This window comes from Bos indicus x Bos taurus, chromosome X (assembly GCF_003369695.1).
Source record: "Bos indicus x Bos taurus breed Angus x Brahman F1 hybrid chromosome X, Bos_hybrid_MaternalHap_v2.0, whole genome shotgun sequence".
Lineage (NCBI taxonomy): Eukaryota > Metazoa > Chordata > Mammalia > Artiodactyla > Bovidae > Bos > Bos indicus x Bos taurus.
This window is the reverse complement of record NC_040105.1, coordinates 111,116,418-111,143,233: the sequence shown is the minus strand read 5'-3', so window position 1 is coordinate 111,143,233 and position 26,816 is coordinate 111,116,418. Positions and strand designations below refer to the sequence as shown.

Sequence of the window (26,816 nt, the reverse complement as noted above, 5' to 3'; positions counted from 1 at the left end):
TACCCCAATGTTCATCGCAGCACTGTTTATAATAGCCAGGACATGGAAGCAACCTAGATGCCCATCAGCAGATGAATGGATAAGAAAGCAGTGGTACATATACACAATGGAGTATTACTCAGCCATTAAAAAGAATACATTTGAATCAGTTCTAATGAGGTGGATGAAACTGGAGCCTATTATACAGAGTGAAGTAAGCCAGAAGGAAAAACACCAATACAGTATACTAATGCATATATATGGAATTTAGAAAGATGGTAACAATAACCCTGTGTACGAGACAGCAAAAGAGACACTGATGTATAGAACAGTCTTATGGACTCTGTGGGAGAGGGAGAGGGTGGGAAGATTTGGGAGAATAGCATTGAAACATGTAAAATATCATGTATGAAACGAGTTGCCAGTCCAGGTTCAATGCACGATACTGGATGCTTGGGGCTAGTGCACTGGGACGACCCAGAGGGATGGTATGGGGAGGGAGGAGGGAGGAGGGTTCAGGATGGGGAACACATGTATACCTGTGGTGGATTCATTTTGATATTTGGCAAAACTAATACAATTATGTAAAGTTTAAAAATAAAATAAAATTAAAAAAAAAAAAACAATGCTTAAATGAATGTGGGAGTACAGATAGCTCTTTGATATCCTGATTTAATTTTCTTCACATATATAACCAGAAGTGAGTTTGCTGGATCATATTGTAGTTCTGTTTTTAAATTTTGAGGAATCTCCATGCTATTTTCCACAGTGACTGTACCAATGTATACTTCCACCAATAGTGCAGAAGGATTTCCTTTTCTCATCAATATTTGTTGTCCCTTGTCTTTTTGACAATAGCCATTCTAACAGGTATAAGGTGATATTTCATGGTAGTTTTGGTTTGCATTTCCCTGATGGTTAGTGATGTTGAGCATTTTTTCATGTGCCTGTTGGCCATTTGTATATCTTCTTTGGGAAAATAGTCCATTCCTCTACCCATTTTTGGTCAGATTTTTTTTTGCCTTTTTACTATTGTATTGTATGAGTTCCTTCTATATTTTGTATTAACTCCTTATCAGTTGTGTGGTTTGTAAATATTTTCTGCCATTCCATAGGCTTTCTTTTCATTGTGCAAAAGATTTCTAGTTTGATATAGCCTTACTTGATTTTTGCTTTTTGTTGCCTATAATTTTGATGTCATATTAAAAAAAAAAAAGTTGCCAAGACCAATGTCAAGAGTTTTTCCTCTATTCTTCCTTCTAGTAGTCTTATAGTTTAAGGTCTTTAAGCTCATTAGAAAAGACCTTGATGCTGGGAAAGATTGAAGGCGGGAAGAAAAGGGTGTGACAGAGGATGAGATGGTTGGATTGGCAAAACTCAATGGACATGAGTCTGAGCAAGCTCCAGGAGTTGGTGATGGACAGGGAACCCTGGCATGCTGCAGTCCATGGGGTCGCAAAAAGACATGACTGAGTGACTGAACAACAAATTTAAGTCTTAAACCATTTCAAAGTAATTTTTATGAGTAGTGCAAGATGGGATCTGATTTAATTTTTGTGCATGTGTTTAATCCAATGTCTCCAACACCATGTGTTGAAGAGACTCGTTTCCCCCATTGAGTCTTTTTGGCTCCTTTGTCCAACATGAGTTGACCATATAGGTGTGGGCTTTCTTCTGGGATCTCAATTTATTTCATTGTTCTCTGTCTCTATTTTTATGCCAGTACCATGCTATTTGATTACAACAGTTTTGCAATAGTTTAAAATCCAGAATTGTGATGTCTCCAGCCTTGTTCTTTTTTTGTATTGTTTTGGGTTTTCAGGATATTTTACGGTTCTGTATGAATTGTAGGGTTTTTTGTATTTCTATGAAAAATGCCATTGGAATTCTGAGGTTTCATTGAATCTTATTTACTGTCATCGTCTTCAGTTTTTCTTCCTTCCAGTTTCTCCTTTACAAGGAATTCTTCCAAGGCATGATTCTGATTGAGCCGTTCCCTTGCACAATCTTTTCAAAAGCACAAGCTGACTCTAAAATAAAAATCAAATTCCTTTTTTTTTTTTTTTTTTTTTGGACAGTTAGGTCCAAAACTCCCTCTCTCTTGCTTCAATTATTTATTGTGCACTCAGTGTGTGGTGCTCACCAGGCCAGGTTCACCTAATTTCTTGCCTCTAACCTCCCTTACACCTTATCTTACTCCAAATACACCCTACACTCCAGCCAAACTGAAACGTTCATTGCATGTGGCAGACCTGGACCGGAACCCAGATGGGCTGACTTCCAGGTTAGTGTTCTTTCTCCTACATCGTGGTCCCATATTCAGGTTTCAGTTCAGTTCAGTTCAGTTGCTCAAACTCATGTCCATCTAGTCCATGATGCCATCCAACCATCTCATCCTCTGTCATCACCTTCTCCTCCTGCCTTCAATCTTTCCCAGCATCAGGGTCTTTTCCAATGAGTCAGTTCTTTGCATCAGGTGGCCAAAGTGGGCTTCAGGTGTAAGTCCATTCAATATTCAGGTTTAAGTCCTTTCAATCTGCATAGTTACAGATATTCTAATAAATTAACTGGAGAAAAGCTCAATGAGTACAGATTACACTGTCGTTTTTGTATTTCTTGTCTTTTGGGGGGTTATTTATATTGTGAGTTAGAAATTTCAGCCAAGCAATACCTCTAAGGAGAGCAGAAGTAGGGGAGCACCCTCTGGGATGTAAAGTCTAAAAGTGAATGCATCATCGTCAATTTTATGACCATCTCCATAGTCACAAATGCGCCTAGGAATAGAACTTCAAGCTTCAGTCTTGTTTTCCCCTGACAAATGAGGGACCAACCAGCTGCCTGTGGAATTTGATTCCGGGGTACTGGGAACATTTGCATCTAAATAAATCTACTCCCATCTGCTGGCGGTTGCCTGAATTTCCAGTCATCGCTGAATCACACTAAATAAATAAATAAACATCCTGGAAGTAGTTTGGGCATCTACTGTTATGTGACCTCGGGGCCATCCCCTTTCCTTCTCTGGGCCTCAGTTTCCCCATATTAAACTCCAGAGGGTGGCACAAAATGACCTGGAACCACCCTCCCACTTTTATCAAGCAAGGATTTTCTCGTTAATATTCCTGGATGATCGGAGACAACAAGGGCAGGCAGACTAGCAGCAGGGATGGGTTTTATTGATCCACTCCTGTATGTAATACTGCTGCGCTGCTGCTAAGTCACTTCAGTCGTGTCGGACTCTGTGCAACCCCAGAGATGGCAGCCCACCAGGCTCCCCCCTCCCTGGGATTCTCCAGGCAAGAACACTGGAGTGGGTTGCCATTTCCTTCTCCAATGCATGAAAGTGAAAAGTGAAAGTGAAGTTGCTCAGTCGTGTCCGACCCTCAGTGACCCCATGCACTGAGGCCTTCCAGGCTCCCCTGTCCCTGGGATTTTCCAGGCAAGAGTACTGGAGTTGGGTGCCATTGCCTTCTCCCCTGTATGTAATAGTCAGTGACATATAGGTCCCATCATCTTTGTTTCTGCACTCATGTGGGAAGGAGACCATTTGCTCCAGTGGTGGGGTGAAGGGGAAGGAAGGCATAAGGGTGATCTGCTCGTTTAAAAAAAAAAAAAAAGGCAGGAAACTATGAAACACATTTTCTAAAAGTTTGATTCTAAGATGGTTAAGAAAGTGGGGATAAAGAGTTACATTTAACTGTTCCGATGAGCAGCAAGAGCGCAGCAGCTGGAAGCCTCCCTGGATGCTCAACACTGTGCACTTCTGGGTTTCTGAGGTCAGCAGGCTGCCCGGGAAGGGACAGAATGTGGGCAGTGCGGGGCGAGGAGGAGCCCAACAAACCAGGCAACTGAAGGTTTTCGGGGCACAAATAGCCCCAACTCACTTCACCAAATCCTGAGAGAAAAGAGAAGAAACCTCCATCTCTGTATGAATGTTCTAGCTAACCATGCTGCTGCTGCTGTTAAGTCGCTGCAGTCGTGTCCGACTCTGTGCGACCCCATAGACGGCAGCCCACCGGGGTCCTCTGTCCCTGGGATCCTCCAGGTAAGAATACTGGAGTGGGTTGCCATTTCCTTCTCCGAGCTAACCATGAGTGAACCATGAGTGAATCCATCCATGTTCATTGCAACCCTTCTCAATGGCATGCCTTAGGAATTACCCGCCTGGTACACGGCTCTGAAGGACGTCTTTCTGAACTTGTTTTTTCAAGGATCTGAGATAGGAAGAACAGAAGGGATTGGGATGGAAGAATTTTCCTATCCTCTGAGAGCCTTTTGTTTCGTAGGACAGTGAGGTAGTGGAAAGAGTAAGAGCCCTCTAGTCAAAATTCCTGGCTTTTCCACCTGATGGGCCCAAAATGCAGGAGCATTGGAGTCGCCGGCTCTCCAAGGATTCAATCCCTTGAAACACTGACCCTTGCCTCCTTCCCCTTCCACGGTGCCGGCCCTGGCTCGGTGAACACTTCCAGTTCCCAGATTTCTGTCCTGGGGACCCAGAAGTGTGCAGCCCTGTCAGAAAGTACATTCAGAAAGAGCCAATTCCTTCACTACCTTGACCGCGAAAAACAAAACTCTTGGGCACACAGTCTTCCAAACGACACGCACATTTTGAATTTTTTTTTTTTTTTTTTTCCGAGAGAAAACACGACCCATCGGGTGCCTGGCTGAGGACGAGCATTCAGCCCTCCGGCAGCGACGCTCCTCCCCTCCCCCGGGCCGGCCCCGCCCTTGTCTGTGACTGGCGGGGCGAGACTGCGGAGGCCTGAAGGGGCGGGGGGCCGGGCGGTGAGCCGACTGCGGGCGGAGGCCGGAGCGCGCGCCTTTTTTGTGCGGCTTCTGGCACCTGCCGGATTGGTTCGACTAGCGCGCCCGTCGGAGTGGGCGGAGCCAGCGGACGCCGGACTGGGTGCCCAGTCGCAGCCTGGAGCGGCCGCAGACGGAGCGCACCTTGCAGCCGCCGGGCTCGTCCTAAGGCTCCTGGTCGGGCACTAACCCGGCTTCTGGACTCCAGTCCGACTCCTGCGCCCCCTGCTCCCTAAACTCTCGCTGCAGTCTCCTTAGAGGCGACTCATCGCGACCCCCAGCTCCCTCTCGCCCCGCACTGTCCTCGCTCGCTCGGTCCCATTCCCCGGCGGCGGCGGCGGCTAACCGCAGCCTCTCGCGCCCTCCAAAGCCCTGGAGTGCGCAGCCATGAGCATCCGAGGGATGCTGCGAGCCGCTGTGTTTCTGCTGCTCATCAGAACCTGGCTCGCGGAGGGCAGTGACCTCAGTTCCACCCCGAAATTCCACGTAGAGCTCTCTTCCACCGTGCCCGAAGTCGTCCTGAACCTCTTCGACTGGTAAGCGGGAGCCGCCAGGTGGGGCATGGCGGCGACAGGAGAGGACCGGCGGCAGCCTCGGACCTCTTGGACGGAGCGGGCTGGGGAAGACTTGGACCTGGGCTCGCCGATCCCTGGCGTGCCGGCCCAGCCTCCAGATCCCTGGAGGGTGGTGGGCTGAGAGTAGGGGCGACCGTTCTAGATAGAGACCTGGTGCTTCAGCACACCTGTTAACTGCAGCCCCGGGGTTTGGGGGGAAGGATGCCCTCCCCCCAAGATCTGCCATCCATCTCCAGGGACCAAAGCCCCTGTCAGCTTTTCCCAGTCACACCCTTTGGCACTTGTAGGATTGAGGGTGGGAGTACAGGGTGATGGGAAATTCACAAAACTGTGGAGACACCTGTTTGAGTCCGGATTTTTTTCTCTATTCCCTGAGGCGCGTGCGTGTATTCGTGAATGTGTGTGTTGAGCAGTGAGGGACCTTTTCCGATGCTGCAGACAGTGCGATCGGTGGCTGTATAACATATAACCATGTGCCTGAGATGGGTGCAATTTTGTAGTGACTCCAATTAAACATTTGAAGATTTGATGTTTGATTTCAAGTTTGTTTGGGTCTGCAAATATCTGAAGAGATGTTAAACAGTCAGCCTTTACGTGGAGATCACACAGAAATGTGTTTGTGATGGCCACAGATCCTGAACACTGGCATATGGGTAGTGCGTGTGGTCCTTAAAACACAGAAATGCATTGCTTTAATTTGGAAATCATTCATGTGAACACTTTGAAATTTTCTCATTAAAGATAATTGAGATTTTTTAAAAAGATAATTGAGAATAATTTTTCAAATGGCAAACCAGAAAATAACATGTATGAGGAAAAAGGGGAGGGGGATAGTTGGGCAAGGTTCCAGTAGAAAGCTCTGCAATGTCCTCAACCCAAGATACCAGATTGCGCTAGTGAACACACACACACACACACACACACACACACACACACACACGAGATCTGCAGGGGCTGACATTCCATAGTCACTGCGTTATAGTCACTAAGAGTTATAGTGATTCCAGGGCCTATTCTCATTCACAAGCCCCTTTGGGGGAAAAGAGGCCCCAGTGAAGGACTATGTGAATTGAAAGGGTGCATCAGAGACTTCTGGAAAGGCCAGCTCTCTGGGTCCATTTACATGTGCTCACCCAAAACACGTCTAGGCTGGAAACACACGCTTAGCCAAAGAGATGCCTGCTCCAAAAATGCATGTGTTTTTGAGGATGGCTCTGAAACCCAAGGATCAGAAATGGTTTGACTGACGAGGCTCATAAATCTCTGCTACATGAGCAAGGCTCTCTCTGTGTCATATGTCACATGCCAAGTCTTGGAAACAGAGGTGCACAAGAACATGATTCACATAGACGTGATAGCAAAATGCCAGCCCCAGCCTAGGTAGGGGAAATGTGAGTGAGGTGGAGGATACAGGCTGGTGGGCTCAGCTCATGGAGGTACTGAGGAGGTAACGTGCATCCAGGCCCATGGTAAGGTGGGGCTCCTTAGGGGGCTTGAGGTAATATGTTTCTGTGAGTGCTCACGCCTGCCCACACCCTCTCCTCTCCACTTCCCCTACAGTTTCCCCCCATCCCCCCAATTCTGCCTGGTAACAAGAAGCCAGCCTTTATGCCCCACCCTTTGGATAAAGGCTGTGGAGGGGGAGGGGGAAAGAGGAGTCTGCGTCACTGCTGTGCTTCTGGCTGACTCACTGGAGGAAGGGAAGGGAGCGGGGAGACATGTGTACATGTATGATGCACATGTCTGCATCAATAACTGCACGTGTCTGTGTGTGTGCGGGCGGAGAGAAGGCCCTGCGAGTTGATGCCAGGGGTGCTGTTTGCTGTTTGTTTTCTGAGAAGTGATGCAGCATTCACTGATGACCAATACCTACCAATGTCTTCTCTGTTCCAGCAAAAATTGTGCAAATGAAGCTACAGTTCACAAGATTTTGGACAGGGTGCTGTCGAACTATGATAGCCGTCTGAGGCCCAATTTTGGAGGTAAGACACGTCCAGGTACTAGAGCTGAGACACAGCAAGCCAGCCCCACCCAGTGAGCTGACCAGGGGCACTCCTCTGGACTGGCCCCTTCTGCCTCTGCAGACCCCCCTTCCTGACCCTCCAGAGACCCCAGCAGAGCATTTCCAGGCCCCAAGTCCCAGGCCTGTGGCTCTTCTGCCGGCATTTCTCCCACTTCTCTGCCCCCTCCACACTCCTGTACATAGGCCTGATAATGAAGCACATTGCCTGGGCCGCAGAAGCACTCGTCACCCTGGGTGTGCTTCTCCGGCTGGAGTTCTCTGCTCCATCTGTGGGGAGGACACACGTTCCACTTGTGCACACATTCTTTGAACCCTGGGCACTTACCCCCATTCAGCCAGTTGAAAACTAAGGGCATGGTCTTCTCTGCCTAGTTTACTTCGTACACCCGGGTCCCAGGTTCTGCTGCCTCTGCTCACCCACCCAAGCCTTCAGCTCCCACCAAGTTCAGTTTATTGCACACACTGCAGTCAGCATGGGACTTCATATGAATCCCACCTGATTACCTTAGGAACTTCTGATAGCCTTATCTGCTAAGTAAAATCTATAGGCCTCAGATCTCAAGCACAGAGATGAGAAATGACAAAGAAACTGAAGTAACAAACTCCAATACATCAATTTCTCCTGTTGTTGTTGCCTAGCCCCTCACCCCCCACCCCACCCCACCCCGCTTTGGAAAGGGAGATGGGCCATCTCACAGCACAAAGTGACAGGCACCTACCTGGACCGCACGGAATAGGAATAGCATTCTCTGGCTGAGGGGATGCCCAGGAAACCTAGACTAAGTACAGACAAGAGGAAGGGTGCCTTAAATAGACATTAGTCACATTTTGGCTCAAAGGAAAATAGGAAAGAGCCAAAAAGCAAGGTGGATAAGTCAGAGAAAGCACTTCCCTTCCTGCAGGTGGTAGAACTAGACACCCACTCTAAAGGGTTAATGGATGCTAACGTTCACATTAGCACATTTGTGTGAATAGAGGTCTTCTGAATACACAATACCTCCACCCTCAAGGGCACACAGCTGTTAGCAATTGCCTTTGTGGTGGACCACTAGGGGCTCTGCGATCTGCCTAGGAGCTACCTCGAAGACTGAGTTGGTTGCTCGGCACCCTAAGGTTTGGGGGCGAGGCACTTGACTGGTATCCTCTTTGCTGCTTTGCTTCCTTCAAGTGTGAGGGCAGAAGGCGGTGCAGCCCTCGGATCCAAGGTGAGTGTACACTAGGGACTGGGAAGTTGGAGTGGACTGGACAGAAGGCAAGTGCTAGGGCACAGCCAGCACCCCACTGGACCAGTTGCACCAAGCAATGAATGTCAGGTGTCAAGAATGTAGCTGTTGCATTTTTTTTTCCTCCATTCATCGTTCTCATGTTTTTCAGCAAAGGCTGACCAGCAGCCATTCAAGTACATCAAGCACATTCTCCCCACTGCTTCAGGTTGCCATCTCTGCAGGCATACAGGGCCAGGGGGAGGGAACAGAGCAAGGATCAACCTCTGGGGGTCGTCAGGTGCTCCTGACCCACAGATCTTCAAGGCACCTCACCGCCATATTTTGAGCTAACCTGGATTTGTTTACACCTGATGTCTAACCTCCTGGATTACACTAAGCTTCATGGACATGCAGACCTGGGGAGTCTGATAGCAGCTCGGCCCCCAGTTTGGCCAAAGAGTAGATGAAGGTGGGAGGACAAGGACAAGGCAGAACCTTCTAGCATTTAGACAGAGGGAGGCACTACAGGCTCCAAGTCTGGGGCTCTTTTATGGGAGGGAGGGGGCAATCATGGGAGAGCAAGGCCAGGAAGTTTAGGGATGGGGGTAACCCAGCACTCCTGCTGTACACAAAGTCAGATTCTGAAGTTAAGTAGAGTTTCAGGGCTTCGCACACCGGCACACATGCACAGATATGACCCAACTGTGGTTAGCTTCAAATGGGAGATGTTACTTCCTTGAGAAGAGAAGGAAGATGAAGAGGAGGCATAGGAAGGGCCAGAGAAAGTTAACAAAGCTGCTTCTTTCTGAGCAAGAGAAGTGGGTCTCCATAGTGCTGCAGAAGCAGGTCCCTAACAGCTTCGCTTAGCCTGTCACTTGGCATGACATAGGTGTGGAGCAAAGGATAAATGGACCACCTTCAGCACTCCTTCAGTTACCTCCTCTTCCTCTGGTACTCTGATGGATACTAGAGAGGAAGTAGAGTTGGGGTTGCAAAGTTTCCAAGAGGGACGGGAGTGCTCACCCCCCCTCCCACTTTTTCTGCCTTCTTGAGTCCATCAGGAGGGACAGCAATGGGATATGAGGCTGAGACCATCACCCCAAAGATAGCATTTAGACACCTTATCTGGAAGCTTCTTGTTCCCCTCTGTTATGCTTGTAGGGGTGTGGTATCTTAGTTAAGCTCTCATTATGACCACTGCTTGCCCATAAGGTATTCCCTCTATGTGGATAAATTTAAAAAAATATCTCAGGTCCCCTTCCTTCAGGTCACAGTCCTGGGCCAGGACTCATGGCTTGCTGAGGGGAATGTGGACTGCACGTTCCCACTTGCCCCTTTAACTGGGAGCCTTTGGACAAAGCAGAGCCCTGGCACTTTAGGGTTCAGATCCCCTGGATTCTGCTGTAAAGGATGGGATTGCCTGAGTGATACAGAATGGTCCAGGATTACAGGTTTGACACTAGAGTGAGCTAGCCAAGGGGATGGCTGCCCCGCCCTTCTGGGGCTTGTTGCCTTCCTAACACAGCTTTCATCCTCCTCTAAAGGCATGCAGAGAACCTGAAAGGCTATAATAAAGAAAAACTGCCTTTCTAGAAACCCCTATCACTACAAGCACTTTGCCAGGGATCATTCACAGTAGCCCTGAATGCTGGAGTTGGTTATGCCCTCACACAGAGTCCCATTTACTTCTCAGATGCCATTCATACATGGATTCCCAGTAGCACTTTCTAGATTAGTTTCTAGGCAGTCAGCCTGCAGTGAAGCCAGCAGGCTGAATTGGAAGCCTCACTCTTGTTTCCATAACAGCAGTGTGATATAATACACGTAGAATAATGGTTCAGCTGTGGAGCCAGGTGGAGGGGGTCCTGAGTCAATGAGGAAACAATAAAAATTTTTTTCTACAGTACTTTATAGTTATGACATATTTTCACATTCATTATCACATTGGAATGGGCAGTGCTAACACCTAGTCCTGAAAAAGAAAGCCAGGAGGCAGAAACATAGACACACACATACACGGATTCAATCACAGTTACATATTAATACATACAAACACCCTCACATATGTACTCATTCACATGAACACACTCAAAATCACTCATTCACTCACACATAGACACATATTCACACATGGTTTGACATTCATATACATGAAGACACTCACATTCACACATGTTCACACACAAACATGTCCAAATTTTTACCAACTCACAAACACATTCACATAGGAACATGCTCACACATTCACTCATAGGTGTATAGTGACACACTAACACAGATGAATATGCTCATGGGTTCACTTGCACATCAACATAATTGCACATTCACTCACACACAAACACAGTCACAAACACTCACACATTCAACTATACTCACTTGGACATGTTCAAATGTTTTCTCAAGCACATCAACATGCATACATAAACTCACACTTATACACTCATAAGTGTGATGAGTGTGAGTGTAGAAGCATAATCACTTATCACACTTTTCACTTGCATATGAACAAAGTCACATGCAGAAATGTATTCACATATACACACAATGAGCATGCTCACTCACACATACAGTCACATACCCATAAATTCACTTACATTCCCAAACACAACTTTTCACACGCAAACATAATCATGCATTCACTCACACATGGACATGCTCACAAATATATTAACAAGTGAACAGGCTCACACAAACAACCTACATAGTCACTCCCACATGATGTATGCAAATACACGCATGTACTCACACATTCTTTCACCCAGAAATGTGCTCACACATTCACTCACACACAATCATGCTCACAAACAACATTCATGAATTCACTCACACATGAATATTTTCATGCATTAACATGCACACATATACAAACACACCTACAAATTAACTCACACACAAACAAGCTCACAAACACACCCATGTTCACACATTGCCTTGTACACTAACAAGCTCACGTACATTCACAGTCACACATTCTCTCATACATGAACATACAAACATTCATTTGTACAGGAACATACTTATAATTCACTCCCATACAACATTCCTACATACATGCACATGTTCACATATTTATTCCCACACAACACATTCAAGTACACAAATACACTCATGCATTTTTCTCACACACAGGCATGCTCACATACATTCATGTGCACACTGGCACATTCACCTGCACATGAATACATGCACAGATTTACTCATGTCTGTGAACATGATCACATCCACTCATGCACACAGCTCACACATTTATTCTTCATTCACACGAAGACACACATTCACTCACACATAGACACATTCACATGAACTCACACAAATATGCTCATGCACAGCGTATATCTCGTTTTGGGTTTCATTGTTCTTGAGTTTTTATCCAGAAAACATTTAGAAAAAGAATGCTAAAAAAAAAAAAAAAGAAAGAAAAAGAATGCTTCATCCCCTTATTTTTTCTTTATTTTGGCCTGACCCTTTCTTTTCAGCATACTGTGAGCCAAGCCCTTCTCTAAGTGCTTGGCTTGCATTAACTATGAGCTAAGTACTATCATTATCCCCATTCTGAGGAAACTGAGGCTCAGAGAGGTTAGGTAACTTTTTCAAGGTCACACAGCTAGTAAGTGCCAAAATGAGGTTCAAACTCAGGCAGTTTTTTACCCTTTTTCCTACCCTGAATGTAATAGTGTCTTCCTGTATTGTAGGCACCCCTGTGCCAGTGGGAGTGTCTATCTATGTCTCCAGTATTGAACAGATCTCAGAAGTGACTATGGTAAGTGTGTCAGCTCCAGCCTTGGGGAGGGGGACCAGGTACATGAGACAAGGAGCAGGGTCATAAGCGAACTCCTGTTGTTGTGACCTGCAGCAGAGCCCACATGGAGGAACATAATAGGTTTCAGAAACTACAACCACCTGAAATGAAAAATAAATCCAGATGTATTATAGATCTAAAAGTGGAAGACCTATGAAGCTTTTAAAATATAAGATATTGTTTTAGTGTCTTTGAGATAGGTAAGGAGTTTTTTTAAAAAGACACAGAAAACACATATTATAAAAATAAATACTGGTAACTTCAACTATAATAATATTCTCTTTAGCCAAAACTTTTGGCACTTCAGCTTTGTAAAAGAAACAAAACCAGTATGAAAAGTTTGAAAGGAAAACTCAGATTGGACTATGATATTTGCAACACAAATGACTGGTATTGAAAATACACATAATTCCTGCGAATTAATAAGAATATTTTAAAACAATAGAAAAATGATCAGAAAATACAAACAGGAATTTCACTTTTGTGAAGAAATCCAAGTAGCAGATAAACTTATGAAATGATATTTGACTTTATTATTATTCAGTGAAATGCAAAATAAGACCACAGTGAGAACCCATTACATACCTGCTGCACCAGCAAAAAGTCAAAAGTCAGACAAAACCAATATTGGCAAGGTAGGAGCACTGGGAACTCTCATCTGCAGTTAGTGGGGATATAAACTGGAACTTTGGCTTCATAGTTCTTATTTCATTGTGATTTTGGTATGTATGGTGTCATCACATAGTAATATACATAGTATATTCATATAAGGCAATATTATCCAGCAATACAAGTGAACGAATTTTAATTATCAACATCAAGCTGAACAAACACACAAGCACAATGTTGAGTGAAATAAGCAAGCTATGAACACAGAGAGTGTGATTTCTTTCAGAAAAAAAATTTTAAATAAGTCCAAGTAAGCAATACATTTCTTAGAAATGCATAGGCAATAAAACTTAGGAAAACATGGAGAAAAAATGTAAAAAGCAAAATTATTACCATTAAAAGTTAAGATAATGCATTGCTGCTGGGAGATGTGGGAAATATGATCTGCAGGGGATACACTGAAGCTTGAAAGTTATTGGGAACATTGTATTTCTTAACCTGAATTTTAATTATATGGAGCTCATTTTATTATCCCTAACATTGAACATTCTTACATGTTTCATTACTTGTCTATATTTAGGATAGATTTCATATACCTGCATGCACACACACACACACACACACAAACTCAGAGGACCAAAAGCTGAACAACCCCACTTACAACTGGGATTTATCTTTCTCTCCTCAGGACTATACCATTACGATGTTTTTTCATCAGACCTGGAAAGATCCACGTTTAGCGTATCATGAGACCAACCTGAACTTGACCCTGGACTATCGACTGTTTGAGAAGTTGTGGGTCCCTGACTGCTACTTTCTAAATAGCAAGGAGGCATTTGTTCATGATGCAACTGTGGAAAACCGCGTGTTTCAGCTTCACCCAGATGGAACCGTGCGGTATGGCATACGGTGAGTTCCCCAGGGACCTGAGGATCGCCCTGGCAGGACTGATCTCTGCCTTTGGTCATATATTATGCAGCATCCAGGGAGCCCAGGGGTGCTCAGTTGTGCATCTACTGCCTATAGCTTTGTACAAACAGAATGTATGCACACTGGAACGCCCTGCTGGTATATTTGTAACATAATAGATGGTCACCAAAGCCCTTCTCACAGCCTCATCTCTTACAAACCATCTTGCAGGACAAGTGTAAGAGATAAATTTATCTCAGAAAATTTCTACAACAGGTAGCTACTAGGGTATAGCTCTTTCACACACACACACACACACACACACACACACCACCTACTGTACAAAATGGAAATCACTTTAAGAGTTGAAAGAGACAAGCGTGGCACCTGGGAAGAGCAGGACAAAGAGAGGTCCAGAGGCTCCCAGCTGGGGTTGCAGAAAGCTTTTGTAAATCCTCTTCCCCACTGGTCCCTTCTCCCATGGCCCCAGGTCTTCCAAGATCCCTCCTCAGATTCTTCTATAGGACTTCCCACATGGCAGTTGAAGCCTCATTCCATAGCTAACCTCAGAGATATTAATCCCTCCTGCCCATTTACACTCACTGGCATTTGCTAAGCCCTAGGACACTCATAAGCAGATGCACAGAGATGGATGTGCTGCAGGGGCAGTTCTCATAGCCAAAGGTGTGTCTGGGTCGCTGCTCACATCAGTGTGTGCACACCACATAATCAGATCTAGCACTTCAGCTGCTTCAGTGTCGTGGTTTCCTAACAGGCTTGCTGCTTCTTCAGCAAGAAAGTCCCCTTTCCGACGCTGCATTCAGTTTCCTCCAGGGTCCTTCCCATTCTGACACCCCAAGGTTTTCTGACATGCCATACATCTGTCCTCATCTCTATTAGTCCTACACCACTTTTTGGTTTCTTTGTCACATATAGATTTCCTCTCTCCTCCTTACACAACTCATCTTTACTGTAACTCATCTTTCCTCTGGAGGGAAGGAATAGAGGGGAAGAGAGAGAAGGAAACAAGAAAGGAAAAGGAGAACCCAACTTTAATGTAGGTAGTGTGGGCCAGTCCTTGGGGTACCTGTCCCCACTCCAGCCCTGCAGTTTTCTAAGGAACAGTTACTTGCCTGGGCTGGACTCATTTTCCTCTTTCTTTTGCTTTTCCTTTGCAGGCTCACCACCACAGCAGCTTGTTCCATGAATCTGGAAAAATTCCCTCTGGACAAGCAGACCTGCAAGCTGGAGGTGGAGAGCTGTACGTTTGTCTCCCACGGCCCCTTCTTCCCTTCCTGGGTGTGGGGCCATGAGGAAACCAAGGGTGCACTTGACAGTGAGAGGGACTGCATATGTCCCCTACTCCCTCCCCACCTTTTCTAGGTAGATAGATAGATAAACAGACAGATGGACAGACAGACAGGGGTGTATATATATATATGGCATCTGGGAGAAGGTGGCCTTTGGATGAAATAGTCCCATATGGGAATGTGCCATGCTCTGGGGAATTTGTGCACAAGCTCATGGCACATCTGTCTACTCTGCTTTCCTTCCTGGATAAGAAACTCCAGACTGAAAGTTCTCTTTTCATGTGCCCCGCTGCCCCAGGATCAGACCCACAAAACTGCAAACTGCAGGTTCCAGCTATCCTTTGGTTTTCACAAACTCCTCTGGTATGAAAGTACCTGTGCCTGCTTCCTTTGACTCTGCTCACTTCGCCCCTGTAGATGGCTACACAGTTGACGACATCCTGCTCTACTGGGAAGGCAGTGGGAATGCCGTCCAGGGGACAGAGAAGCTTCACATCCCTCAGTTCAGCTTCCTGGGAAAGACGATCAGTACCAAAGAGGTGTTTTTCTACACAGGTGGGTCTGACCCCTTCCTTCTCTCCTGTCCATTGTCTCTTTTGTATGCTAGGGAACTCCTGATGACCTCTGCCTTTGACCTCTAGAATCTCTTTCCTATTCTCTTCTTGTTCTAGACACCTTGCAAAGCCCCCTTCAGGAAGTCCCAGAGGCTTACATTCTGCCAGTGAGGAAATGAGTGCAGCAGCACTTGGCTGTGTTTGACACTCCACAGGCCTCCTTTCAGGGCCAGCTGCTCCATCTGTGGCACCTTTGAAATATCTGCTCTCTCTCCCATTTCAACTTCAGTGGACATGGAGCAACTGAGGAAGGAAGGAAGAGATAGCAGACTTGCTGTGCCACATGGGCCTACTAATATGTGCCATCGTCACTGGCCTTAAGGCAGCAAAAAGGGTCAGGTCTGCAGACTGCCCAGGCTTGGATAGTAGAGGCTGAAGTGGCCATTGGTTTCCCCTCAACCATCCTGTACTTCACCCTGAATATCCCCTCAGCCCTGCCACCCTAATATCAGTCTGTCTCCTGGCCAGGTTCCTATGTGCGCCTGATCCTGAGGTTCCTGGTCAAAAGGGAAGTCACCAGTTACCTTGTGCAGATCTATTGGCCCAGCGTCCTTACCACTGTTGTTTCTTGGATATCATTTTGGATGAACTATGAATCTTCTGCAGCCAGGGTGACAGTCGGTAAGTCCTGTCCCCATCTCAGGAAAGAACTTGGCTCATCTTGCTCAGAAAAAAGCTGAGAGTAAGGAGCAGTGTGTGACTGCACAGGCAAGGGAACAAGATGGGGCCTGACTAACAGGCATCTGTACAGGTGCCCAGCCAACCCCCAGCAGAGAGACCAACATTGGATACAGATGCAAAAAACATCAGGGTTGGGATCTTGATATGTTCAGTCCAAACTATCAGAATTTCTATTTGCTAGATACATAAATGAATGGATAAGTCACAAATTTACATTAGAAATGGAACACAATAAACACTGATTAAGAAGCATATCAAAATGCCTGTGAAGCAGCAGAGGGCTTCTAGATGAACTGCCCTTGACAAATGTCTAATAAAAGGCTGAGATACACACAGTCAGAGTCCAGAAGAAGAAATGACCTGGGTCTTCTTGGCTATAACTGCAGTAGAAAAGTACTGCTCAACCTGGGTTTTGAAGACTTCCAGGAGGCAGAGATATAAGTCGCAGAATTCCCTGAAAGAGGAAGTAGCTTGATTACAGGTAAAGGGTAAATTGAAGGGTACTTAGGGCTTCCCTGGTAGCTCAGTTGGTAAAGAATCTGCCTGCAATGCAGAAGACCCCAGTTTGATTCCTAGGTCAGGAAGATCCTCTGGAGAAGGGATAGACTACCCACTCCAGTATTCTTGGGCTTCCCTTGTGGCTTAGCTGGTGAAGAATCTGCCCGCGATGCGAAAGACCTGGGTTTGATCCCTGGGTTGGGAAGATCCCCTGGAGAAGGGAAAGGCTACCCACTCCAGTATTCTAGTCTGGAAAATACCACAGACTGTATAATCCATGGGGGCGCAAAGAGTTGGACATAACTGAGGAACTTTCACACTTTCACCTGGGGCACAAACTGGAGAAGTGGGGAGAGTATCAGGAAGAAAGCCTGGGCTGACTTGGGAATAACTTCAAATTCCACTTTAAGCAGTTGGAATTTCATGTCTAAACAATGGGGAGCATTGAAGACTTCTGAGCAGTACCAAGGAGGGGCCTAAGCTCCCAAATATATTTGGTCCCACTCTTCAGAATGCCTGTCTATCCCACACTCTGGTCTGCTTTCTCCTTCACCATCTTTGGGGCAGACTTGTTAGCCTTCTTCTTTAGGAGCACACAGTACACTAAACCTTTATATTTGTGCAATATTTTAGTGCTCACCAAACCTTCTGAGAGATGGATTACAGGAAAGCCTATATACTAGGAGGCAAAAAAGGGAAGGAGCATCATAGGGTAAAATGGGGCTTGATGTGTAACTCACTATGAACCATGGCTGGAGATTCTTGACTTGCCCCTAAGAACAATAATCACTGAACTGTTGAAGTACAGGCTGGGCCTAAAGATGGGGGTGAAGAAGCTAAAAGGGCAATTGAGCCAAGGTCTTAAGCCAGGAAAGCTAAATGCCTTTTGCTGAGGGCCCTCCTGACCTCAGAGATGGCCTTTGCTCCCTTCCAGTGGGATGTGGGCCTGATGGCTTGTGCAAGAACTTCAGCCTCCTGAGGGGACTAACTCTGTGCTGTGTTGTTTATAGGTTTGACTTCAATGCTCATCCTGAACTCCATCAACTCACATCTGCGGAATCAATTCCCCCAATTTTCCTGTATCAAGGCCATCGACATCTATATGGTCGTATGCTTCTTCTTCGTGTTCTTGTCCTTGGTGGAGTATGTCTACATCAACTACCTTTTCTACAACCGAAGAGGATCCCGGCATTCTCAGAGGCAACTCAGAAGAGCCCTAAGAGTCATGGAGCGCTACCGCTACCGAGAGGCAGAGCAGGTTTGGCTTTTTGAATGACAATCCACTTTCCTTGAGCACCTCTTAAACCAAAGATTAGCACTTGAACCTTTTGTATTTCTTAGCTCCTTTCATCTTCACACAACACACACACACACACACACACACACACACACACTAGATAAGACAGAAGTAGAACAATTTATTATCACTCCTTTATAGGTTGAGTTATTGTCCAAGGTCACAAGGCTAACAAGTGGCAGAGATAGACTTCCCCAGACCTTTGGGCTTCAGATCTGGTCTACTCAGCATGCTTCACAGGGTAGGCCGTGGAGCCAGAAGGTCAAAGGGAACACAGGGAAGCTGCAAGGAAGAGACACCAGAGAGGCTGACCTACCTCTCCTTCCTTTGCTCTTCTGACTCCAAAAGCCATGCTGAGTCTTTTGCTGCTGGCAGTGTGTTAGTGTCCCTGCTTCACAGGGAGCCCACACCCACCTGCCTGAGAAGGTCTTGCCTCTGCTCACTACACAGCACTCCAGAGTGGGCAGCATAAGCTCTCGATGCTAACAGCCTTGTATATGCTAACAGCCTTTTGGTCCTGTTCCTCAGCACCATGCGCACAAGAGACGCCGGGAAGAAGAGGCAGTTTGCCCAGTGGATGAGCCCATCAATCGTGCTGACGAGGAAAGTCCTTCCTCTCCTCCCTCCCCAAAAGTGATTGTTCATACAGCATTCAATGACCAGGTTCACCTAGAAGATGAAACTGACTCTCCTCCCTCTAGCCCATGGTGGGCCGGCCTAGCAAGCCCAGAAAGTCTTGGCTCTCTGGCCTCCCTCACAAAGGAGGCACCACTGGCCTCCTCAGAAAGCCTCAGTTCGCTGTCCTCTCTCTCTGATGGGGCCTCGCTGGCCACCACAGAAAGCCTGAGTGATCTCCCGTCCACCTCAGAGCAGGTGGTGCACGATGACGGCATTCGAGTTAATGGTATTGATGTTGATAACAGTGTTGTTCCCACCGAAATCCGCAACCTTGCTGAGACCCATGACCCAGAAGAAGACCCTGAAGAGAGCTCTGACTCCGATGAGAGTGAAGACAATGGCCCCAGCAAGAAGCGTCTGCTTGTCCATGGCCAGAGGCATGTGCAAGAAGCAACCTATGAGCTTCAGGAGATCTGTAACACCCTTCGTGATATCCATAGCTTACCTGATGATGTCATAGTTGAGAGCGGCTACCCTGACCTTGAGGAGCAACTCAAGCGTAAAGTTGACAGTACCGGAAGCCTTCATAGTGATGATTTTATGGACTTTGATGGAGACAAGGAGAGCAACTCGGAGTCTGATAACAGTTTCCCCCCAAGCCCTGGCTGCTCCTTCAGTAAAGGGTTCTCCTCCGATCTCTTTCACCCTGACTACATTCCTAAGGTTGACCAATGCTGCCGGCTCCTCTTCCCTCTTGCCTTCGTGGTGTTCAACATTGTGTACTGGGTGTATCATATCTATTAGTTCCCTAGCGTCCCCAAGTGGCAGGGACACTGTGCTGTGCCCCTTTCGTAGTTCCTTTTTGTTCCATTTTGCCTTCTTTTCTGTCTTCATTTTACATTATAGTTATTAGGCACTTGAGTCCATTCCACCTTTTTCTTTATAAATATGATGTGAGAAGTAGTTGAAAAGGATGTATTCTGGCCAGAAGGGAAGGGATTGAAGAGGAGTTCGAGGTAAAGAACACACTGAATTTCCCTTCCTTCTGAAGACTATCACATTGTCAATGACTTCTAACACCTAAGTAAGACAGAAAAGCCACCTGGAAATGTTTACAGGACAGAGAGGAGCCAAATTGGAGGACAGGAAGGATCTGAGCCCTGTGTACAAAAACATTTTTGGGGACTTTTCTGTCCCACTGAAGTGTTGAATTTTCTTTTTCATTAGTTTTTTCTTCTGTTTTTTTTTTTTTTTCCCCTTCCTAGTGATTATGGTCCTTGCTCACCCTCTGCTTAGGGTTTCATAAGAGAAAGCCAGACTGGGTTGTAGAAGGGCTAGCCATCTCTTGCAAGTGCAGGCGGTGGCTCTAGGGAACTTGGGGATTCTGAAAGTGCCTTTTCCCCACTATTTTTTCTGTTGCATTTTGAACCTGTTGCATTTGTACCCTGTTCTGGTGCAGGGTGGGTGGGTAGGGGTGCTGAGTGAGATGTCAGGATAAGTGACAGAGCGTGCTTCCAGCAGGAGCTTGCAGAGCATGATGATGCTGGATTGGAGATCACTCAGATTGAGCCAGCATCTTTGGAAGGATTTAAACTTCTCTTGTGTATGTTTCTGCTTCAAAATGCTTGATGATAGGGACTTAGTACATCTGTCTGGTCAGATTCTGAGTTGATCATCACTAGACACAGTATAAGAACTTGGTGAATGAAGACTAGGGTTAGGAAAGTTCACCATCTAATCTAGAATAGCAGATGAACAACTGTTGTGAGTCTAGATAATAATTATTTCTGTTTGTTTAGTGCATAGTAAGTGTCAACAAGCTCACCCACACATCAGATTGCCGAACCCTCACAAGAGTCCTGTCAGGCAGGGAAGGCAAAGCACATTGTCTCCAGTGTTCTGAGGGGAAAAATGGAATTTATGTACAATGCTTGAGGGCATGCATCCAATGAGGGGTGGAGTCATCCCACTTGCTCTTCCTTCTTCTTGTCCTCTTAACTCTGTCAGCTGAGGCTCTCCCCTCTTGCCCCTCTCTTTTACAAAACGATTTGTTCCATAAGGTTCTGCTTACGTGCCGGCATCAGACCTCATTCTACAGCACCTGGAGCTGCAGAAAGAAGCCAGTGACCAGCCAATAGGTGTGAAGTGAGCACGCTGAACATGGGCACTGCCTACCCAGTGGGCTCCTAAGGGAAGAGGGCAGTAGGCTGCAGGCCAACTTGCCAAGCAGCTCCACTTCATTGATGCAGGAGGTGGGGGAGCAAGACTGGTGAAACACTCAGCTGATGTCCCTCCTTCCTATGTAGGCAGCCTCTCCTGCAGCCCCTCAGCCACTTACACTGTTAACTGTGTTCCTATATTTGTGTTTCTGTGTATACCTGGGTGTGTGTCTGCATCAGTTTAGTTCTGCATGCACATACAATCACTTGAGAAGCTGTATAGTTCTATGTATGTCAGTGTAAGTCTATATTGGTGTGTTTAAGATTGTTGATATAACAACATGTAGATGCAAATGTGTGTGCACCCCTATGAAAGAGTGTGTAAACTTATGACTTATGTATGTGTATTTATAAGCTATGTTTATTTATCTGAAATGGGTGTGAAAGGAAATACACCTGAAAGCATATATATTCCCTGTAGGTAGCCCTTCTAGAACCACCAGAATTATCTTGGTCTTTTCCCACATCAGGGCTGGGCGGGTATATCTGACCAGGCTACTTAACTGAATGTTTCTTTCCAATTCCCTTGTCCCAGGGAACAGGGTCTCCCGGTTCCCATATACTCCTGTCTCCTGGATGGAAGAGGCAGAAAATGTGAATGTAGTCTCAGGAAGTGATCATTTAGTGCCTTGACATAGGAAATGCTCAGCAGTCTGTACATATATACACACACAGATAATCCACAAACACAGCCACACACATGTATGTTCACATGCAGCATCACACGTTTACCCTCATATCTGCATACAGACACACACACACACACACACGCACACACACACACACACGCACACATCTTATGAGACAGCTAAAAACAAGAAAGATGCTGCCAGAATGTTTAAGATAGCCTCTTTCTTTTTGGACACCCCTCACAGAGCGGTGAGGGGATGAGCCGTGACCTCACATCAGAAGCTCCCTTCATGGCTATTTGAAAGGCTTGCTTTCTGGGGCTTAAACATTGGTTGATTGATTTTGATTGGGGTTTCCAGTACCCAGGAGTGCCTTTGAGCCCTGCAGGAGGTGGGCAGTTCATTTGGGATGGGAGATCATACAGATAGATTGGAGCAGTGAGGACAAAAAAAGAAGGCTTTAAGATGTATCTGGCAGAAATGCTCAGGAAGGCTTCAGAGCAAGGGCAGAGAGCCCAGTTGTAAATATCTCCATAGATCCATGTACCTTATAGATCTTAGATCTTATTATACCTTAAGAAAGAATACCTGGCCCTAGTGTGCTGCAATGAGAGCAGTTGAACTACTGTGACTCACAGTGTGCGAGTATGTGTCCAGGTGAAGCAGAGGTTTGGCAATGACATCTTTCCAGAAACTTGAACGTTTGAGTTTGCCATTGACTTGGTCGTTTTAGCCTGTGCATTGCCAGATCTCCCCTTGTCCTCTTCTGTGCATGTTCTATCGTCTGCATTGTAATTGAGCCCCACCCTTCACTGCCTCCAGCTGGCTGCCTACATCCCTTCCCAATTCCTCACCTCACACCAAGTAACTCTGGAAGTCAGGGCATCTGGCAGAGTGCTCCTTGGGCTCAGCCCATGGAGGCTTTCTCAGCCCAGCTAATCACAGAGTGTTGTGGTGATAGAGAATTTGGAGCTTGGGCAGAGGGAAGGGTCTAGCTTAGTCTGGGATGGAGCAGCCCTGACTTGACTCTACCTCCCTTCACTTTCTTTTCCCTTTAACTTTCCACTTAAAACCCTTTCTGCATCACTACCATGGGAAGGAGACTTCTGTGCCTTTAAGGTGTCAGTTTGTTGGGGGATATGTGACATGATTCCCACCAAGTTCTTGCCCATTCCATCTGCCACAGTGGAACACCTTTTCAGAGATAACAATCGATCTCTGTTATCTTACTGGAGCTTGTCAAATGTATTTTTACAATCCATGTCATCTTGTTAATAGCAAGGCTGCAAAGTCTTTGCATATTTAGAGCTGAGTTTTGCTGAGACTGTGGCCATTCCTAATGGGGTTTCCTTATTCTTTACATAAATGAGCTAACCCTTTGAGCTATTAAATAACGAATACATTTACTAAGCTATCCACCTGCATGGTACCCTGCTGTGGTGATGAGCACTAAAGGAAATCGTGACTTGTCCCACTGAAAGTGCAGTGTGTTTGTGTTTGTTGTATCATGTCCTGTGATCAGTATGAAATCTCTGTTATCAGTGTTGGGTTTTCAGGGTAGGGAGGGGGGAGGGTGTTACAGTGTCTCCCTGATGTACTTTAATTATGAAATACCCCCAGTTGGTCAGGGTCACCTCTATTGACTCAACATACGTAAGACTTTGCATCCACTATCTTGCTGGGTTGCATCCCCAGCATCAGCAGTCATTAGCAGAACTGAATTCTTCAGAGGGCAGCCAAAGCAGTGCCATTCTGGAAGCAGATGAAATACAGCAAAGCCACATACATGCAGGTCTTCAGGAGTGGTGCAAGGCCCAGGCAGTGAAAACCAAGAAAGGAAGAGGACCAAGAGCCATGCGTCCTGGATGGTCTGACTGGAAAAAGGGCCCAAAGCAGCAGAGATCGCTCAAGATGACCTGGTTCCCTCTTCGTCCTCATAATGCACACTTTTGCATGAAAGAAACCTTGACCAGTCCTCACTTTTAAAAAGGAAAATATGAAGAAACATAAAATTTCATGTTTCTGAAAATATGCTGAAATAAAGGTTTGTAAATAGCCAAAAGGAGGAAATAAATATATATAATTGCAAATATGCTTATGAGTCATTGCGTTTCCTGTTTGTTCTGTTGGGAGGGACCTCCATCTGGATCCAGGAAAATGCTGCCTTCCATTCATCACCTTTGCCTCCCCACAGCTTTGCATATCCATTTCCTCATCCCCCAGGACATCTGAATCCATGGTTTTCAAGAGGAGGAAAATAGTGATGTCACAGTTGAAATTTTTTATGCTCTTGCACAACTCATTCAAATCATTTAAAACAAAAATTTAAAAACATGGCAAGTCATTGTGGTGTCAAATACAATGTGAACACTTATTTCTATTGCAGGGGGTTTCATAAAGAACACTTAAAAAAAAAAAAAAAAAACCTCCTTTGCCAATGTAGAGGTGCAGAATAAAAAAGCAAGAAAGCCCTGCCCTGTCAGGCTGAGAAGAAGGGTGTGATCGGGTTTTAAAAAGTCTGCAGAGTCACGTGAAAACATCCTGCTAATTCTGCAGAAGCTCATCACTATGGCCCACATTTGTCAGTGTGGACACTGCCAAGCACCTTTTGATGAAAACCTCGGAGTTGCAATAGGAACAATAACCTAATCTCTCTCCTCTGTGATCCTTTGTGACCCAATGCAGAACAGGAGAGCTGTGCATTCACACCTAACAGGTGTGATCTGTTCAAGGGGCTGGGAGCTGGTGTTGTCATAGGTACACATAGAAAGGGAAAATGTAGTTGTGGGTAGAAGGGTGCCTTTAACAGTATGTCTGGGGTCTGACCTTAGCTTCCGAGTTCTTCTCTGCTGGCTAATTTCTTGCCAACAACTCAGGTTCTGGAAGTGACCTGTGGCCCCAGTAGAGTTGTGGTCCTTGAATGGTCCTATTATCACTTGCTGCCCACCAACTATACCACTACTTTAAGGGATATGGGGTAAGAGAAGGGGGGTATGGTCTCCCTCCTCATTTACATCTTCCCTAACTCTCAGGGTGAGAGATCCTTGCCACAACCTCTCCAGGCTTTCAGAAAGGTCTCTTTCCAGGCTCCCATGTTGGCTCAGCTTCCTCTGAGCCCTGGAAGGGTCTCCCAGGGGCCCCCTTGGTGCTGCCACGATGCCACTTCCCCTATCCAGGTCTCTCCCAAGCTCTCTTCTTCATCAGACTCTCAAGGGAATTAGTAAGGTATACAGGACTGAGGCAGGATTATTTTTTTTTAACAAACATAAGCACATTTTTTATACTTATATGTTTTAAAATAATAGGGAAAATGGAAAAAAAAAGAAAGTGAGGATTAGAAAACAAGTTACGGGGGATAAGGGCCTATTCCTCATGGGACTCAAACAAGTTTTCATCCAATTCAGGAGCTGTATGGTGAGCAAGGGCCACAGTTTGAACATAAATTCTTTCAACAACCGGGCTAAGACTTGGTGCAATAGAATGCCGTCCTGCATCCTTGACTTTAGATCTCTCAATTTCAATTACAAATCAGCTTCTTAGAGAGTTTCCCTTTAATATCACCTTCTTTTCCAATGAGTAGAAAACATTCTACTCCATCACACCACCAGATAATGACTGGTCATATAATCCCAATTTATTATAGGAAAATCAATAATTTGGAGAGGTTAGGTGGGTGCTGCTGTGGTAACAATCCCAAAATCCCACTGACTTATTTCTTTCTCATACTGTGTGTCCACTGCAGGTCATCAGAGTAGTTTCTGCTTATCACAGCCACTGAGGGACAAGCTGACAGAGGCTTCAGTGACATGTGCCGCTCTAATGTTTGTAGCAAGGGGAAGGGAAGGGGGTTGGTCCTCACACTAGTGATTCAGTGTTGCACTTGGAAAGGACACACAGCACTCACACTCACAATTCATTAGCTAGAATGTGTACACTGACCCAACTATAAGGAGCCAGGCCGTTCAGTTTGGTATATATCCAAAGGAGATGAACCATATATCACTGAGTAGTACTAACAACCGTTGGGACTTTACCTTGATCTTCACACAGATATTGCTTTCTCTTCTTCCTTCTCATCTTTAACCTTGACACAGGAGACAGCAACATACATTAAAATTCCAAAATGCTGCCATTCATCGGTGAGAGTTCCTGCCATTGTTAAAGGAGGGTATTTTGGCCTCTGGAGGAAGCTGCACCTTCTCTATGGATAGGACTCCAATTTGTCCTTCCAGCTACTCTGGGCCAATCACCTGTCTTCTGAGATAGTTGCCACTGGCTGAAGTAAGACCTTCATGGTACGTGGGTGTAGGCAGAGTGTCCAAAAGGAGCTTTAGGTAGGCAGACATTCCTCTCAGCCCTTTCCCTTAGGAACAGGGAAGACATCCCCTTTGCTGTTTCAAATGGGATGCACTACCAAAATTCCAGAAGTCATGGTGGCTAACAGCTGAAACTTATCCCCTAGCTGTCTCTAGGTTCACCACTGAGGATTTATACTCAATGCTAGCTACAAGGAGAGATTAACTGCACCCAGGATGCTAAAACCAAAACTGAGGAGCAAGTAAACTCCACCATAGCTGAGTCCTGAACAAAGTAGACTAGACCTAAAGGTGAATGACTTCAGTCTTCAGTGAAATCCCTGACAAAACTACAAGTAAACTTCTTTTGGAATCTCAGGATTTCTGAATTATTCTGAGAGCCCTGTCACAGGTGAGGACTGTCGAAATGGACTCTGTGGAGCAGAGAGAGTGGTAGGCCTAGTTCTGAGCTAGCAATGCCTCATAGGTGAATGAGATGGCCAAAATGTATTCCTTCTTTCTGTAGGGTCCCTCAGCTAATGGCCTTGTGGTCATATTTATGTACGACTCCATCCTCACTGCAAGAATAAGACTGCCAACATGTAGCCTTTCTACCCAAATCCCATTTTGACAGTTGAAGGACTTAAGACACATTATGACATCCTGCCAAGACTGGTGGTAGCTCATGTGCCAGAGGGGGATGCCCTTCCATTGGCATCTCTGGAAGCTCTGTGATCACTGTGAAATAAGTTCATG

The 26,816-nt window shown here is 45.8% G+C and overlaps 1 protein-coding gene across 1 annotated transcript; it reads left to right on the top strand.

Moving 5' to 3' along the window:
• The first annotated feature begins 4,877 nt into the window (after nucleotides 1–4,877).
• Nucleotides 4,878–20,365, top strand: GABRQ (gamma-aminobutyric acid type A receptor theta subunit). The gene is made up of 9 exons (XM_027534860.1): nucleotides 4,878–5,315; nucleotides 7,248–7,336; nucleotides 12,275–12,342; nucleotides 13,679–13,899; nucleotides 15,078–15,160; nucleotides 15,627–15,764; nucleotides 16,292–16,444; nucleotides 18,013–18,260; nucleotides 18,828–20,365. The coding sequence occupies exons 1-9, from the start codon at nucleotides 5,167–5,169 to the stop codon at nucleotides 19,719–19,721; spliced, it is 2,043 nt and encodes a 680-aa protein (XP_027390661.1). The 5' UTR covers nucleotides 4,878–5,166; the 3' UTR covers nucleotides 19,722–20,365.
• Nucleotides 20,366–26,816: the final 6,451 nt, after the last annotated feature.